The sequence below is a fragment of the Cydia splendana genome, chromosome 6, assembly GCF_910591565.1.
Source record: "Cydia splendana chromosome 6, ilCydSple1.2, whole genome shotgun sequence".
Taxonomy (NCBI): Eukaryota; Metazoa; Arthropoda; class Insecta; order Lepidoptera; family Tortricidae; genus Cydia; species Cydia splendana.
In genome coordinates, this window is record NC_085965.1 from 10,533,924 (window position 1) to 10,551,031 (window position 17,108).

Consider the following 17,108-nt stretch of genomic DNA (forward strand, 5'->3'; position numbering starts at 1 on the left):
ATAAGTTAAAATATTTCTTTATAATTTTATAATTTTCATTTATATGTATTTTATCTTAAATTTTACAATAACACGTCATTTTTAATTATTCGTTAGCAATATCTTCCGATTCACGAAAGAAATTTCAGACGTTCGGGTAATTCTGTTTACATTACTGGCAACACAGGATAGCGCTGTCACATTGGACAATTCGGATCTAGATAACTTCATGCCCTGACCGTCATCCTTGTCGAACGCATGTTAATTGTTATTTCCTTCTCGCTCAGTGTCAGCAGTCGCAGTGTTTTCCAAACTTTTCACGTCGTAAGCTTGGTAATTAATGTGTAACTGTGAATTAGTTTTTCAAACGTTTGTCTTGTATAGATAAATAAAGTTTAATTTAATACATTAGATTTGTTTTATTTTACTATGTTTCTACATGAAGAACTTAAAATTAATGCCGTTAAAATAATTTTCACCGCTGGTTAAAATTCTCCCACATTTTCAAGTTTGAGAACCTGGAAACAGCATGATGACGTAGGCCCGTGTCAGTTAGGTCATACGCGAATCTCGGAATAGAGTAGGCGGAGTATATTATTATACCATGGTAACTATCGTAAAAATTGTCAGTGCGGCGCACGGTGACGTACGTGCGTGATCGCGTGTGGCAGGCAACCAACTGGCTTGCTTTTCTACCGTGAACGGCATGGTATAATAAGTTATTCATGTAGAAACATAGTAAATTAAAACAAATCTAATGTATTAAATTAAACTTTATTTATCTATACAAGAGAAACGTTTGAAAAACGAATTCACAGTTACACATTAATTACCAAGCTTACGACGTGAAAAGTTTGGAAATCACTGCGACTGCTGACACTGAGCGAGAAGGAAATAACAATTAACACGCGTTCGACAAGGATGACGGTCAGGGCATGAAGTTATCTAGATCCGAATTGTCAAATGTGACAGCGCTATCCTGTGTTGCCAGTAATGTAAACAGAATTACCCGAACGTCTGAAATTTCTTTCGTGAATCGGAAGATATTGCTAACGAATAATTAAAAATGACGTGTTATTGTAAAATTTAAGATAAAATACATATAAATGAAAATTATAAAATTATAAAGAAATATTTTAACTTATTAACCATAGGTATAATGTACCCATGTAACATGTTATGCTGAAATAAAGTGGCAATGTTATTGTGACGTAGGCCCGTGTCACTCTGGGAATAGAAGACCATGTTTTATTAGACCATGGTGAACGGGAGCAGAATCGTAGGTATAAATCCGAGCTCGCGCGGAGAGTTCCATAGGCCTGTAAATACTAAAATCTGCTAGTACAGCGCAATTTGTGCTAAAATTGCTAGAATTTACGACATTTCGATTATCGCGGTAGGCCCTCGCCCTCAGTATTTAAGGCCCACTTGCACCATTCAACTAACCTGGGGTTAACCGGTTAAACCTGGAGCTACCCATCAATTTGACACTAGGTTAACGGTTTAACCGCTTAACCCCGGGTTATTGGGATGGTGCAAGTGGGCCTTAGAAAATAAAATGAAAAAACATGGTCTTCTATTCCCAGAGTGACACAGGTCTACGTCACAATAACATGACCGCTATATATAGCGCTATCGCATATTATCATATAGCGCTGTCGCATGATGACGTAGCTTGTGTCAGTTAGGTGACCTAGAAAAGACGGGAATAGAGTACCAGGCGGAGTATATTATTATACCATGAGCACACCGATAGAAAATTTGAATTTCTCGCTTTTTAATTTATTTCATGACCATGGATACAAGTCCTTCAGTCGAGCTCTCGCTTTTTTCTACTGTGGGTTTGCCAGAGTAAAAAAATCTCGTCAAAAATGTGTTCGAGACACATCGAAAACCGTCGAAGGAATGGATAACAGAAAGAACTATCAACACGCCATTGACAGTTTCCTGATATGTCAGTTGTGTCAGTGTCAGATTCATTCAACTCTGTGTAGGTGTATTGTAATTTGTATTGTTAAGTTTATTGCAAGTGCAGTATTATATTTTCTGCGAAATTGCTGATAAAACTGCAATAACAATGCGGCAGAACAAAACATAATGATACGGGCAGTGCAGGTGAATAACTTTTACAATAACATATCGCTATAAAAGTGTATTAGTGATAATAAATGCTTTTCGTAAGCCTTTGATCTGCACAAGCACAATGACCGAACATAACGGTTATTTTGTTATACACATTGTAGAGCAGGCTATATATAAAACAAATTTATTTTTATGTGACCTTATGCGATATTTTGCGTATAACCTTGAACTTTTTGTAATGCCATTTAAATTTCAATGGAATACTTATACGAAACCACTTACCGCTGGCTAGGGCCAGTGAAATCATGTTATGAATTTTAAATCTTCCGGTTTCAGTTATCGCATTGAACCGGCTGCTGAGTGTGGGAAAGTTTCTCAGATAAACTGCCATCACAATAAGCCAAATGGTGAGCAATGTTCCTGTAATCATAACTATGGTTTTATTATGTTTTATTTGCCGAATAAGATTCGATCTCTTCATGCGCATTGGAAGTACATAAGTGCCTATGCTTCTTACTATATAACCCTGTGTGAATGGCCTGTGTTAAAATATTTAATTTAGTTCTTCCGTTGGAGCTGTTTAATGTAAGATAGTAACAAAAGAGGGAATTCATACTAATAAAGGGCTAGTAACTAACACACAATGGGCTCCTGAATCTGTCTGTAGGTAATGAAATTTCACAAGTGAATTGGTGAATATTTTACAGTGTTTTAGTTATCTAAAAATAACTGGAAATTATCTTTTAACAGTACATAGTAAAAGAACCAACCTTAAAATTTGTTGAATTCAATCAAGTTTATTGTGGCCAAATCCATTTGCAGAAAATTTCATATACATGGTTATTTTCAAATTTTTGTACAACCGTCAGTCACGAATGACCATATATTATTGGTACCTACCTATTGGATATAATGGTATATTATTTTATTTCAGCTTTCAAACTCAACTGAAGTTAAATTATTGGCTACAACAAACTTCATACATTCTGCTAATCATGATGCAACTGGCGGCATGGTAAGTATCAGGACAATTTGTAGAACACTTTAATACATAAGCTATTCTGTTAACACTTTAATACATAAACTATTATAGTTAATATTGGCTTAGCTATGTAAGTTCTTGACTTGTACTTCACTATTCTCCCGAAATAAAAAATACTAAAACACACTTAGTTTGAGTTACAGCAAAAAAAATTTATGCTATGTATGTACTTCTAGCCACAAACAATAAAATGGCATGAAAATTAAAAATTAAGTTCATAATTAATTACCTTCATGCCCAGCATTGCATAAAAACAAAAGCAAGACAGTGAAATTGCCTATCCACGCGTTCTTAGCCATAATACTGTACAGGTATCAGAAGAAGATCAGCTCGTACGACAAGGAAGAATGGGAGACGATGGTGGAACAGCTGCTGATGCGCGGCACGTACCGCCGCCGCATAGTCGACTTCTCCTCGCACTCGCGCTCGTACCTCATTGACGTGGACCTGGTCAGAGGTAACATCAGATTAGCTCGACAAGGAAATAAAAAAAAAATGTTTGAAAGAGTTTCTTGACTTGAATCTGGCTTCAATACGTAATAATACGTATAAACGGGGCATAGGGCGCAGGGATGGGTATATAAGGTCAAATCTATTATTGTTTAATTTCAATGTTTCTTGTAGAAAACCCAACCCACTTTAAAGCGCATAAATTATCATGATAATCATGTTAGTAAACCATTTGCGCTTTAAAAGTCATAACTTTTAAATATTCATGAATATTAGAAATATATATTTCCATATTTTGCATATAATATTGTCATTGGTTGTGTTTACCGCAGGGTCATCATTCCCCAAAGCAAAGCCGACTCTATCCATGCGCCGGGTAGTATGGTTCGCACTCGCCCGTCTTCTCTTCCTACCGGCTTTATACGCGTGGTGGGCGCAGCAGACGTCGCCGAGCTGCGCGCGTGTGCTGCTCGCGCTGTGGACCGTGCAGCTTGCCAACATAGTGCTGTACTTCATGGCGCCCACGGACACTGTCGACGTAAGACACTCTTCCTGCTCTGTACGCGTGGCGCAGCAGATGTCGCCGAGCTGTTCGCGCTATGGACTGTGCAGCTTGCCAACATAGTGCTGTACTTCATGGCGCCCACGGACACTGTCGACGTAAGACACTCTTCCTGCTCTGTACGCGTGGCGCAGCAGATGTCGCCGAGCTGTTCGCGCTGTAGACCGTGCAGCTCGCCAACATGGTGCTGTACTTCATGGCGCCCACGGACACTGTCGACGTAAGACACTCTTCCTGCTCTGTACGCGTGGCGCAGCAGATGTCGCCGAGCTGTTCGCGCTATGGACTGTGCAGCTTGCCAACATAGTGCTGTACTTCATGGCGCCCACGGACACTGTCGACGTAAGACACTCTTCCTGCTCTGTACGCGTGGCGCAGCAGATGTCGCCGAGCTGTTCGCGCTGTGGACCGTGCAGCTCGCCAACATAGTGCTGTACTTCGTGGCGCCCACGGACACTGTCGACGTAAGACACTCTTCCTGCTCTGTACGCGTGGCGCAGCAGATGTCGCCGAGCTGTTCGCGCTGTGGACCGTGCAGCTCGCCAACATAGTGGTGTACTTCATGGCACCCACGGACACTGTCGACGTAAGACTCTCTTCCTGCTCTGTACGCGTGGCGCAGCAGACGTCGCCGAGCTGTTTCCGCTGTGGACCGTGCAGCTTGCCAACATAGTGCTGTACTTCATGGCGCCCACGGACACTGTCGACGTAAGACACTCTTCCTGCTCTGTACCTGCCAAGCTGTTTCCGCTGTGGACCGTGTCGCTTGCCAACATAGTGGTGTACTTCATGGCGCCCACGGACACTGGCGACGTAAGACTCTCTTCCTGCTCTGTACAGTCTGTACGCGTGGCGCAGCAGACCGTGCAGCTCTCCAACATCGTGCTGTACCTACTTCACGGCGCCCACGGACATTGTTGGCATAATAAGACTGTCTCTTCCTGCTCTGTGTGCGTGCCTAGGTCCACTGGTCCATAAGTGGGTTTGTGGGACTAGGTCGATTTGTGTATGATATTTCTTTATTAATTTATGATAGGCAATAAAAAGAACTATGCATCCATGAATACTACATGAGCTATAAATGCTATAATTAATAATGTAAACCGATATTAATACATGGTTATCATACTATTCAATGTCATTGTTTTTTACGTGATGGCCATGTTAATGCTTGAATTATGATAGCCATAAGGATAGCATGCTTATTGATTCATTTACAACACCATATTCCATATAAAGTAACCGACTAGTATGGGTATGGGCTGATATACGATAAGCGTACTTACACCAACTCTTGTTTTGTTTAATTTTAATTATTTATTACTACATGAATATAAATTTTACTACAACGCGTACATAGCCAATTTCGGTAAAATCAATATGTAAAACTTATGTTTTTTTTTTAATTGGACTATTCAGAATTCAATAATTTATTGAAATAAAGGAAGATTTCATCCTATGTAAATAATTGCGATTCGTTTTATCACCAATAAAGATATTAACAAATTTGGGACTTCACTTGCTTGGGTTCCTATGAACACGAGAGACAGATAATAAATTTACAGCATAAGTGACTATTAATTTTGAAAATCTCCAAAAATCTGGAATATCTGTTAAAATTATTTATGCGTTAAGTTTTTTACAGCCCAACTGCTGGATGGTGCCGGCGGGCCTCATGGTCGTCCTGAGCGTCGTGCACTCGCAGATCGTGAGCACCACCGAGATGGAGCTCGCGCGCGTCCGCCCGCGCGCCACGTACCGCCGCAAGCTGCCGCGATACTTCCGGTACTAATCTAACTGAAGATGCCGTTCGGTCTCATGGTATAGAGCTTCACTCACAGATCATGAGGACCACCTAGATGGAGCTGGAGCTATAGTAAGCTACCGCGATCTTTCCGGTACTCACCTAACTGCTGGTGCCATACGGCGTCATGGTCCTGAGCAACACTCGCAGATCGTGAGCACCACCGAAATGGGATAAGCGCGCGCCCGCCCGCGCGCCACGTACCGCCGCACGCTGCGTCGATACTTTCGGTAGACTAAGGGCCAGTTGCACCAACCACATTTGACAGACTGATCAACGTCAGCCGGCGCGCCCCAGCACTTTACTATGAAACTTCCCATACATAAAAAATTTGCGAACTCTTTAACGATACGAACAGTTTGGTGCAACCGACCCTAAGTGGTCCCTAGATACGAACCCCATAAATGGGCACTAAAACTGAAAAAGACTCCTAAATATTCGAACGTTTATTTCGACGTCCGAATGCTTCAATATTTTCATTCGAGACCTAAATTGTTCGGAAAATCCATACTAACTGACCAGCAGTGGATGGTTATACGAATTAGGTTAATTAATTGTGTGGCCGATGATACTCAATACCTACTTGAATCCTATGATAAACCATGCTGAACATAACTGTCATTTTTTGTGTTTACTGTTCTTATTTCTCTGGTGACACTCGTAAAATGGCGGTTATACCTAAATACTTGTTTGACATTGAAGTATATTTACAATTGTATATTACATTGTAGGAGAGCGCGTTCGGAATGCGACGGCGGCAGCGCGGGCGGGTCAGGAGAGAGCGGCGCCACGTCCACGCAGAGCAAGCCGAGCGCCAAGCCGCCCAAGTACCGGCGCCGCCAGTCCCGCGCCGACGTCTCCAACACGGTACTCAGGTATGTAGCTCGATGTCACTGAATAGGGTATTATACTGTATTTAAAATAAATTATTTTACACCATGCATGAAATAAAGCACCAGATAATTATTAGAAGAACGCAGATAGGAGTTATTTTTAAACACAAGTTCTATTTAATAAATCGGATACCTAGAAGTATAAAAAGTAGGTGAGTTGACCGTGACGTCACGATGTAATGTTTCATATAATTTCCATATTAGCAAATCGTTTTGACAGCTCTAAAAAAGTAACTGATTTGACTAGTAGGAAAATACCCTATTGCTGTAGGAATAATAAAATTTAAACCTATAAACTGGATGTTCTCTTAGTAGTTCCAAGCTGCATCTTGGGTAATTTTTTGTCTCCAGTCAATAATATGGGACTTGTCCTGAAATAAATATTATTCATTCATTCATTCATTCATTCAATAACATCTTGCACAACAAATATCTTAACGTTACTCGTAACTTCGCTTAAAAATTATAGGTATCTATATTGCAGACAACGTAAAAACAAAGAATTGACGAAGGAAAATCTCATCAAAAACATGGAGCCTATCGTCAAAAAAGCCATGAAAGCCAAAGATTCCGACGACGAAGATTACATGGCGTGGTCAAAACCTGACGTCTCCACCCCCATAGTCACATTCACCCCACCGCCGGACGAGGTGGCACAACCCTCGTTCTCTTACAAGAATGTATTAACTAAGAAAAGGCTCGAAAGTTTCAATGTGCAGGGCCACATGAATCTAGCAAGAGCCATGTTTGCTGAGGGTGACGATGGCTTCGAAAGCCTGAACGGATATTACTCCAACGGCAGCGACGACCGACCAAAGGAAAAACTAGTCAACGAACAAAAACCAGTGATCGAACCAAGTATTAAACCAGTTCCTAATCTACTTAGAAATCTTGAAAGGCTGAAGAAGGAAGATGATGAGAAATCGGAGAAGAGTCTAGAGTCTGATGGGTCCGCGCCAGCTCCTGAGGGCAAGAGGATTGGAGTGCGGTTCAAGAAGTGGGCCGCGGACACTATACCACGGGAGACTAGCGATGAAGAGTATCCTATTAAGAAGAAAAATAAGGTAGGAATCGATGTGATGATCATTTGTACTCACAGCCAACAGATGTCTAAAGTAATCATAATCATTTATTTGTCATAATCATAATCATGGTTACATAGTTTACGACAAATGATTATGGTTACAGTACAGATGTTCTCAAAATTAAGTTCTTTATTATTTGAGCTAACGAAATTTTTACATCTATTGATTCTGAGAGTCTGTAATACGGATATGTCGATAAATTCTCTGATTACGTTTTTTATTTGTGATTTTATAAAGTTTGCTTTATATTATAAAAAAATATTAACATCCTTATTTTTATCATAATAGGCGATAGATGGCATCAATTTTCAGCCTAAGAATCCAGGTAGCTATATATACAGGTAAATTCACGAAGAGTGGCGCGAATGGAATGAACAAATAAAAAGAATTATCATCTAACATCGTGTGCCCTGTCATATCAACCTGTAATTACGTTTCGAACATTTTCATTATCACACATTCAATTTTATTTATATATATAATTTAATTTTATTTATGTAATTCTTGCCTGTATTTGTGAATCTACCTGTATTTTATTGACAGCATGATTTATTCACCACATTGGTGTATATTACCTTATATAACAGTCATTTTTCTATTCTTCACATTCAGACAAGTTTCAAAAAAAGAGCTTATCTTTGTTGCACAAATAGGTACTAATAAAATCCCACTGTGATAGGTACACTACATTACTTAGCAAGAGTTTCTTTTAAACATTAATAATTAATAATATCACCCACATCCTTTTTTTATACGTATATTTATATAAAAAATACAACCTAGTTAATGAAATTCATTATTAATGCAATCAGTATATCAATAATTTAGAACAAGTGTAAATAAACTCCGATATTAAAAAAAAATATATAAAGTTTTTGTTTAGCAGTAATCCACATTCATTTGTGTCACAACTGTCACTAGGTACATCTAAGGTACCTGCGCCAAAGAAGGCTCATCGTTATTTTTTATTTTTCTGATGTTTAATATTAACTTGCAGTTTTGTCTATTGTACTATGGAACATGGCCGCAAAATTTGAACCCATTCACACTTATAAAAGTATAACATTTTGAAAGCAGGCAAGCTTAAAAACCGGGTCTTATTTGGTGCAAGTACCTCATTAGTAATGCAATCATTCGTTTTGTATAGAAATTAGAGAATTACCAGTCATCGTCGTCCGACGGCGAATGCTCGGCGTCGGCGCCCTCCATCGCACTGCCGTCGCACCATACCATGTCGGACTGGGTTGGCCAAACTACTAACAGTAAGCATTACTACATTACATACTACATTAACATACTAAATCGGAGACGCTTACCACAAGGATTTTCGTACGGGTCTCTATTGTTTCCCAAAAAGTTTTAAGTCATAATGTATTGTGTCTCCGCATTTTCGTTAGTCATAATTTGTTTTTCTCAGAAACACGTAAGTTTTCAGGATTGCCATAAAACAATCCTAACCTAATCTATCTATAGAATAAACCTTACGAAAATCCTGAAAAGTTAACGGTTTCAGAATTATGACTAATCATAATATGACAAACAATACATTATGACGACCTGTCTGGCCTAATGGGTAGTGACCCTGCCTGTGAAGCCGATGCTCGTGAGTTAGAATCCCGGTAAGGGCATTTATTTGTGTGATTAGTACAGATATTTGTTCGTGAGTCATGGGTGTTTTCTATGTATTTAAGTATTTATAAATATGTATATATCATATATATCTTTGTCTAAGTACCCACAACACAAGCCTTATTGAGCTTACTGTGGGACTTGGTCAATTTGTGTAATAATGTGGTATAATATATATTTATGTGACTTAAAACTTTATGTCAAACAAAGGGACCCCTTTTCGTACACTGACCCTGTTGCTATCTCTATTGCACGCACATAATTATATTGCAGTCCCGCCCATGATGCCGGCTGTCAATGTTACTGTGCAAGCGTGATAGCAATAAGCGGGTCAATATACGAAAATCCTTGTGGTAAGCGTCTTCTCTTTAGTGAAAGTTCAGTTCTGTATATCTGTTTAACGATGTTGGTTTTTGTCGCAACCTCATACTTTGATTTGGCAATTGCAGTAAGTGAACGATCTAGTATGATTGCACCCTAACGGCCTGGCCACGACATTGCGCGACTGGCTTCGGCTAAGGCGACAACCATAGGTTGGAGCGACACACAGCGATCGAGATCGAGACCTTTCGTTCCCACTTATGGTTGTCGCCTTAGCCGAAGCCAGTCGTGCAATGTCGTGGGCAGGCCGTAACACTAAGTCATTCAGCACCATTACTAATTGTACTCACTGTATTGTGATTTAGTGTAAAAGTAGATTGGGGAAGCCAAAAACTGCACAAAAGTTTGTAGACATTTCATTTCTACGCTAACTTAATTTAGGTATACAAAATTATACTCCCTATTCGATATATCGATATCTCATCATGGGTCACGCACACATCAACATGTCGCTTAAAGTTGACGAATTATAAAGAGGCCGATCTCTCGAACAAGTCTGAACAAGATCGGCTCACTTTATATTTCGTCAACTTTAGGTATTGACATACTGCCAGCTCCATTTTAAGTTAAAAATGTTGTCTCCACACTAAACAACATTACGTCAACATGAACCGACGACTATCAGACTCGAGCTATATATTTTGTCAGGTGAGGAAAGCAGCTACGGATCTCAGTCGGAGGGCGCTCATTCGGACGTGGGGTTCCACTGTGCCGACAGCTCGTGGGACCCCTTCGCTCTACTTGACCCTACTAGTGATACAGGTATGACTTAAAAAACCAGAGATAGGGTTCCTAACTTCTACAGGCACAATTGAAGATTAGATTTGTGTAGCATTTCGTACCTTGTTATACTGAAAGCCGCTAGGGATCTTATTTTTATTTTATTTTTCATTATCTTGACTTTACATTCGTTGCTCGGATCTACTAGGGTTGAAACATGCAGATTTTTGCACTAAAGTTTAACAAACTGTATCTCACAAACTGTTAGAAATATTAACGTGATTAATAATTGAAAAATAAAGTACGTAGCCTAAACAATTCCCCGTTTGCATAAAAGTCCTATGTTCTGTTCCACCCGATATGGAACTTACTGATCACAAATTTCGTATTCCTCTTTTCCAGTTTCCCAATCCAAAACTTTAAACTTGAAAATAAATTATCTAAAAATTTATATCTTTATCTTTCACGTAAAAAGTAAAAGTCATAAAATGTTGGTAATTTCACAGTGAAATGCACTATGTGGGAGCGCGGCTCAACATTGCGCGCAGAGCTGTCCGCTGTAGACATCAGCTGGTACGTGGTGGCGCGGGCCGAGCGCGCCATGGCGGCCCACGGCGGGCTGTGGGCCGGCCTGCTCATGGCCGCCAGCGTGGCGCTAGTGGCGCCCGCCGCCAGGCTCATCCAGGTATCTATCACATCGCCTGAAAATTTCTAAATCCTAACTTTATTGCGACACGATATCGGGCTTGCAAAGAGAATCAAAATGCGATACTAAATTTATAACTTCAAGGTGTTTTTTGGCTGGAAAATTGGGAATGTTAGACCCCTGAAGTTGAATTCTTATGGTTGGCAGCTAAGCGAACTTCATGCGTGCTCTTACACGTTCACTGAGTTACGCGGCTGTATAGTTGGTTAACCTTTTGACCGCCACAGACAGCTTTCGATGTCATCGGAAAGTCTTGCCAAGGACGGCAACGACCAGCGCAGCCGTCAGCTTCGCCAATGCAATAGAGACTTACGCGGGACTCTGTAAAGTTCAATTTCGCATAAATAATCGCAATCGCCTGGCGTCCGGGGCATGGCATATTAATTCGCCGTCTGGCGTCCAAAGGGTTAATTGTCAGTATTGCAGGCATAGCAGCACAGGTATAATCGACAACGCGTTAAGTTGAAAACAAATATATATAAATAATATATAATAAGACGTTAAGTTAAAAACAGGCAAAGCCAACAATTTTATTTTGTTTGCAGGTTGCCATAGAACAGGACACTAGAAGTGAGGAGGAGCTGCAATCGCTGTCGCTACTCACTTACATTCCCTCGTTGATCTGCAACTATAGTCAGGGGTCTCTGATCTCGACATTAAATGGTGCTTTTGGTGATAATATATGGTAAGTGCGTCTTCCCCTAGATTGTATGTAGGATATTTAGGTTGGATTGATAATGCACTTTAATTCAAATGTTCGACGCTTTAGATGTAGATCGAAACAAGTCGGTTCGATAAAAAAACCGGACAAGTGCGAGTCGGACTCGCCCACCGATGGTTCCGTACTTTTTAGTACCTATTTGTTGTTATAGCGGCAACAGAAATACATCATGTGTGAAAATTTCAACTGTCTAGCTATCACGGTTCATGAGATACAGCCTGGTGACAGACAGGCGGACAGACGGACGGACGGACGGACAGTGGAGTCTTAGTAATACGGTCCCGTTTTTACCCTTTGGGCACGGAACCCTAAAAACTACCCATAAAATTTTAAGCTCTTAAATGACACAAAATAAGGTAGCGTTTACGTTAACGCCTTGAAATTCTCGAGTATTCAAAATAATATATGATTTTGTGCACTCAAAAGATTGTATATGTTTCATATTAGCGTGCAATTCTAAGTAATATTAACATGCATTTTATTTTAATTGAATATTTTATACCTTTTATGTAAATTATTAGTAATAGGTACTGTAGACCTTATCCTTTAAAAGGTGGCACTCACTGTTACGTTGAATTGATTTATAAAATGGTTCATTAAAATTGGACCTTATTTCCAGGGCAATAACGACGAATATAATATCATGCGCACTCCGCTTCGCGCTCAGCGGTGTCGTATTTTTCCTACTGGCCGTAGCAGAGAGGGCCTTCAAGCAGCGGTTTCTTTATGCGAAACTATTCTCCCATCTTACTTCGGCGAGACGGGCGCGGAAGAGCGAGTTGCCACATTTTAGACTGAATACCGTGAGGAATATCAAGACTTGGCTCTCCACTCGGTCATATTTACGGGTATGTTCAAACTTATGTAATGTATAGAGGTAATAGAGGTACCCATTTTATCCTTACTAACCTTAACCCTCGACTTAGACCAAGCTATGTTGGCAGAGATTTTGATAGCGTAGACTGTGCAAGTGTTATTTAAACGTCATAGAAGTTTGGTTTAACTCTAGCCAACGCCTGAATCGATAAATTGACTCGGATAGCAGGCTCACTCTCTCCTGTGCTACGAGCGCCGCGACAGAATCTCGCCCGCGAGATAGACTGCCCGTCTTTCTAGCTGTATTAATTAGAGAGGGACGGGTAGTCTATCCCGCTCCTGTGCTAAGCCTGCTGAATGGGTCGTTTTATATTTTCGTTGTGTAATCTTGAATCTATTATTCCTTGTTCGCAGCGCCGCGGGCCTCAGCGCTCAGTAGATGTGATTGTGTCGGCCGCCTTCATGCTCACAATAATATTGCTCGCCTGCGTCAGCGCTCATCTACTCAGGGTAAGGATCAAGATCTGACATCGGCACCTGAATGTGACTTGTTTGCTTGGAGATGGGCGACTGTGTGCCGTGAATGCCTAAAGTTCTGCGAGTTGATGGATGATGGACAGCCTGTCCAGCATTTATGTTTAATGTTACCTTATATATTTCCTGTGTTTGTATACTGTGTACTTTGCAATGTTTAATTTCTCGGTGTATTGGCTTGTCAGTAATGCCGTGTAAATATATTGTTAATAAATAAATAAATAAAGATAAGCGCTACTCTATGCGTACAGTTATCGAACAATCAGATTTGTGGTGGCTTGAAAATATTAACACTTAGGTAGACAAATTTTTATGAACAGCCGGCCTAGCTGTCCACTGTCCAAGATGTTCCATCCATTTATAATTGTAAAAAAAAAAACGAGTTAGAGGGATCAAATTGTATGTTCCACGAGGGCTGTTCGGGGCGAACTACTAGGTATTTTTATTTTCAGGACTCCATAACCCTCGAATCAAGCTGGCTCCTCGAAGCTCTCGTGTGGAGCAGCTGCCTCGGCATCTACCTCCTCCGCCTCCTAACCCTGGGCAGCAACGTGAACCGCAAGTACCGCGGCTGCCTGTCCGCCATACTGACGGAGCAGATCAACCTGCACCTGGCCATCGAGCAGCGCCCGGAGAGCAAGGAGCAACTCACGGTCGCCAACAACGTGCTCAAACTCGCCGCCGACTTGCTCAAGGTATTGTACTAGTCTGTACCTATCTAGGCGACAACCTGTTGAATTGATGCTAGGCAGCAACGTGTACCGCAAGTACCGCGGCTGCTTGTCCGCCATACTGACGGAGCAGATCAACCTGCACTTGGCCATCGAGCATGGCATCGAGATCAATTAGCTTCTCATACAATCAATGGATCTTAGTTAAGCCTTTATAAGTTAGAGGGAATATATTTCATACCTGATTTTGAACTTTATTTCAAAGTGTTCGGGTTATAGGGTTCAATTTTGCACAATTTATGACACCCTCATGCCTTATAAAGGGTTAATAGTAATGTTTTTGTTCCAGGAACTGGATTCGCCATTCAAGATATCCGGAATATGTGCCAATCATTACTTATACACTATAACAAAGGTAGTCATACTGTCTGCCCTCTCTGGGGTGTTATCAGAAATGCTGGGCTTCAAGTTAAAACTGCACAAAATCAAAATCAAATAATATAAATGAAATATTTTACAGTTGTGAAATGCACGTTATTCAAAGTAGGTCACAAGAAAAATATATGAACTAAGCTAGTAATTTTCTTATCAAGGTTGTTTACAATTCTAGTTGATGTTGTTAGTTACAATATCAAACCGCTACCTACTTTTTAGCAGGTTTTTAGCGAATTACAAACAACTTTCGAATACATATTATCTAGCAAGAACATAACTGAAGGCTTCTACAAACGTTGCAAGAAATGGCATGCGATTTTAGATTGCTGGTTAAATTGGTGCACCGAATTCAATCGATCAACCAAATACCGCAATGTATTGCAAATCGCATGCGATTAACGTGATGTTTGGATAGGCCAAGCCATAGATGGAGCATTTATAACGACTCACGCCACCGATCAGTTCAGAAGGCCTACCGCGAAACCCGAAAATCGAATTTTTGTTATCTGCCTCTATCGCTCGAATATGTAAGGGCGATAGTGAGGCAGATAAAGAAATTTCGATATTCGTTTTTCGCTGTAGGCACTCAGAACGTATAAATATAGGTATAAATACAAATATACGGGCGTGAAAAAGGGTATTGGTACATAAATTCAATTTCATGCCTTAAATGTTAATCAAAATGTAGAAAGAATCTGTGGAAGATTCGCTATGCTTTATTATCTTGTGTCTACTTCAAAATTCTAATATATTATAATTACTCAACGTGTATGTACTATGTATTGTAGCCAAAATAGTGCACAAAATTGTTGCATATAGTTCAGTGTTCCTCCCTTTTTTGCTGTTCAACAATGTGCAGTCTTTAGGAAATGTCTAGATAACAAGAAATAGTTTTAAGTTAAGTTTAAAATCAATATTTCACGATTATCAAAATTAATCTACAGCAGAAAGCAGTTATGAAAGCAAAAATGAGAGAAGCCTTGTTCTCTTAGAGTACATAATTTACCGATTTAATTATATTGTTCACATAGCTATTTCTGCTGTGACAAGATATATATTATAGTTAACGAAATATAGTTTGCACCGATTGGCATAAAACTTTATCTTCGCGTATACAAAAAGAGCGAGCAGTCTCGGCAAAGCACATGCCATCCATATGTGTTACCTATTGTTTTTAATATCCTATTGTTAAATAATATTGAAGTCATTTCGAGCAATAACATTTCGCTGCCCCAATATTACAGGGTTCTATGTTTCACTTTTATCGAACTGAAATTTGAACATTGTCATAGTGACATTAAGTCGAATTTCAACTATCTTGAAAATGTAACATAGAACCCTGTAATATTGGGGCAGCGATTTATCGGGGCAAATAATATTTCCTCAACTATACCATATTTCACACATTTGACAATTTGTAAACCTTATTCTAATGGCATAAGGTTCACCGATGCTCAGTTGCTTTTCAATATAACTGACCATGAATGCGAGACTCTGATTTATTTTGTAGGTATGTAATAAACTAAAATATGAACTTATAGAAGCATAATAGCAGAAAAATACCTTTGATATTTGACTATCGTTTTGATCTCAATTTACCACTATGATTATATGTTGACTTCAGTTAATATTGATATCGAAAACCTGTGTAACCTCTGCCTTGTTATAATAGTAAAATAATTTTGAGTTTATCAAGGTTTTTGAACTAAATATAATTGTAATTCCGAGTTTTCCGCCATTAGTTATCTGGGTGCTAGGATTAACAAATTAAGACGTTATTAATAAATCAAAGCTACCACTTTTTCGGTTGTCAATAAGTCGCTAAGAAAGATTTGGAAATCACCCTTATCGCCAACTGACAAATTGTATATTTTGCCTGATAAGTGATAACGTCCCAAATATTATCTTGGGAGCCCAATTAGATTTTCTCGGTACCTAACTCGTGGCGAAAATGTTCATTTTCTTAATTAGTAGATGTAGGATTGTAGGTGTGTTAGTAGTTTAAATAATTCTTGTTACAATGTGAAAATTGTGATATTTTTATGGACTGGGTTAAGATGGGACAGATGTGGGGTAAAAATAAATCCGTAAAAAATCCCAAAATTGTAGCAACAAGTTGGTAGGATTCCGGTTCGTTACAGCCAAATATCATAATAACATGTTCCTAGAAGTTCCTAGGTCTTATCCGATATCCGACCGTTTGGACGATATTTTAAGTTAAACATTTTAACGGATTGCTGTGTTAAAAATCAACGGAACAAATTTTTAGTCCCGCGACAAAACGGTGGCTACCTGTCAAACGAAGTCGCTCGGAATCGCTTTTCGCTTGACATTTTGTAAGATTCTCATATTCATTCAATTAGCAAAAATAGTAATAAGTACCTACCTAAGTAAATTACCGCTTTTCCAAGCATAGCACGATTCATCGACCAGATAGGTACGTGTCAATTTAATTTTAAAGCATTCCGATTTATGGTTCAAATTAGTTGGGTATTTCGGGAAATGTGACTTGTCTTCAAATTAATCAGCATAATTTAACGAGGCGCAGATTCGCCACCATGAAAAATCCATTGATCATTTCAAATATTGCATTGATAT

General features: G+C 39.6%; 1 protein-coding gene across 2 annotated transcripts; it reads left to right on the forward strand.

The window, feature by feature from the left end:
* Nucleotides 1-1,953: 1,953 nt before the first annotated feature.
* Nucleotides 1,954-14,663, forward strand: LOC134791398 (protein PHTF1). 2 transcript variants are annotated; one of them, XM_063762413.1, is made up of 16 exons: nt 1,954-2,094; nt 2,398-2,468; nt 2,996-3,076; nt 3,415-3,560; nt 3,886-4,091; nt 5,761-5,900; nt 6,651-6,794; nt 7,297-7,876; nt 9,045-9,159; nt 10,556-10,669; nt 11,134-11,312; nt 11,879-12,018; nt 12,674-12,902; nt 13,285-13,380; nt 13,857-14,099; nt 14,425-14,663. In XM_063762413.1, the coding sequence occupies exons 3-16, from the start codon at nt 3,057-3,059 to the stop codon at nt 14,572-14,574; spliced, it is 2,502 nt and encodes an 833-aa protein (XP_063618483.1). In that variant the 5' UTR covers nt 1,954-2,094; nt 2,398-2,468; nt 2,996-3,056; the 3' UTR covers nt 14,575-14,663. The 2 variants fall into 2 exon arrangements, with proteins under 2 accessions (XP_063618483.1, XP_063618484.1); XM_063762414.1 differs by lacking the exons at nt 1,954-2,094; nt 2,398-2,468; nt 2,996-3,076; nt 3,415-3,560; nt 3,886-4,091 and adding an exon at nt 4,285-4,335.
* Nucleotides 14,664-17,108: the final 2,445 nt, after the last annotated feature.

Coding starts and splice junctions, on each gene's coding strand:
- LOC134791398 (XM_063762413.1), top strand. CDS start 3,057: ATGATGCAACTGGCGGCATG. Junction 5,901..6,650: donor AAGCTGCCGCGATACTTCCG/GTACTAATCTAA, acceptor ATTACATTGTAG/GAGAGCGCGTTCGGAATGCG. Junction 14,100..14,424: donor TCGCCGCCGACTTGCTCAAG/GTATTGTACTAG, acceptor TTTTTGTTCCAG/GAACTGGATTCGCCATTCAA.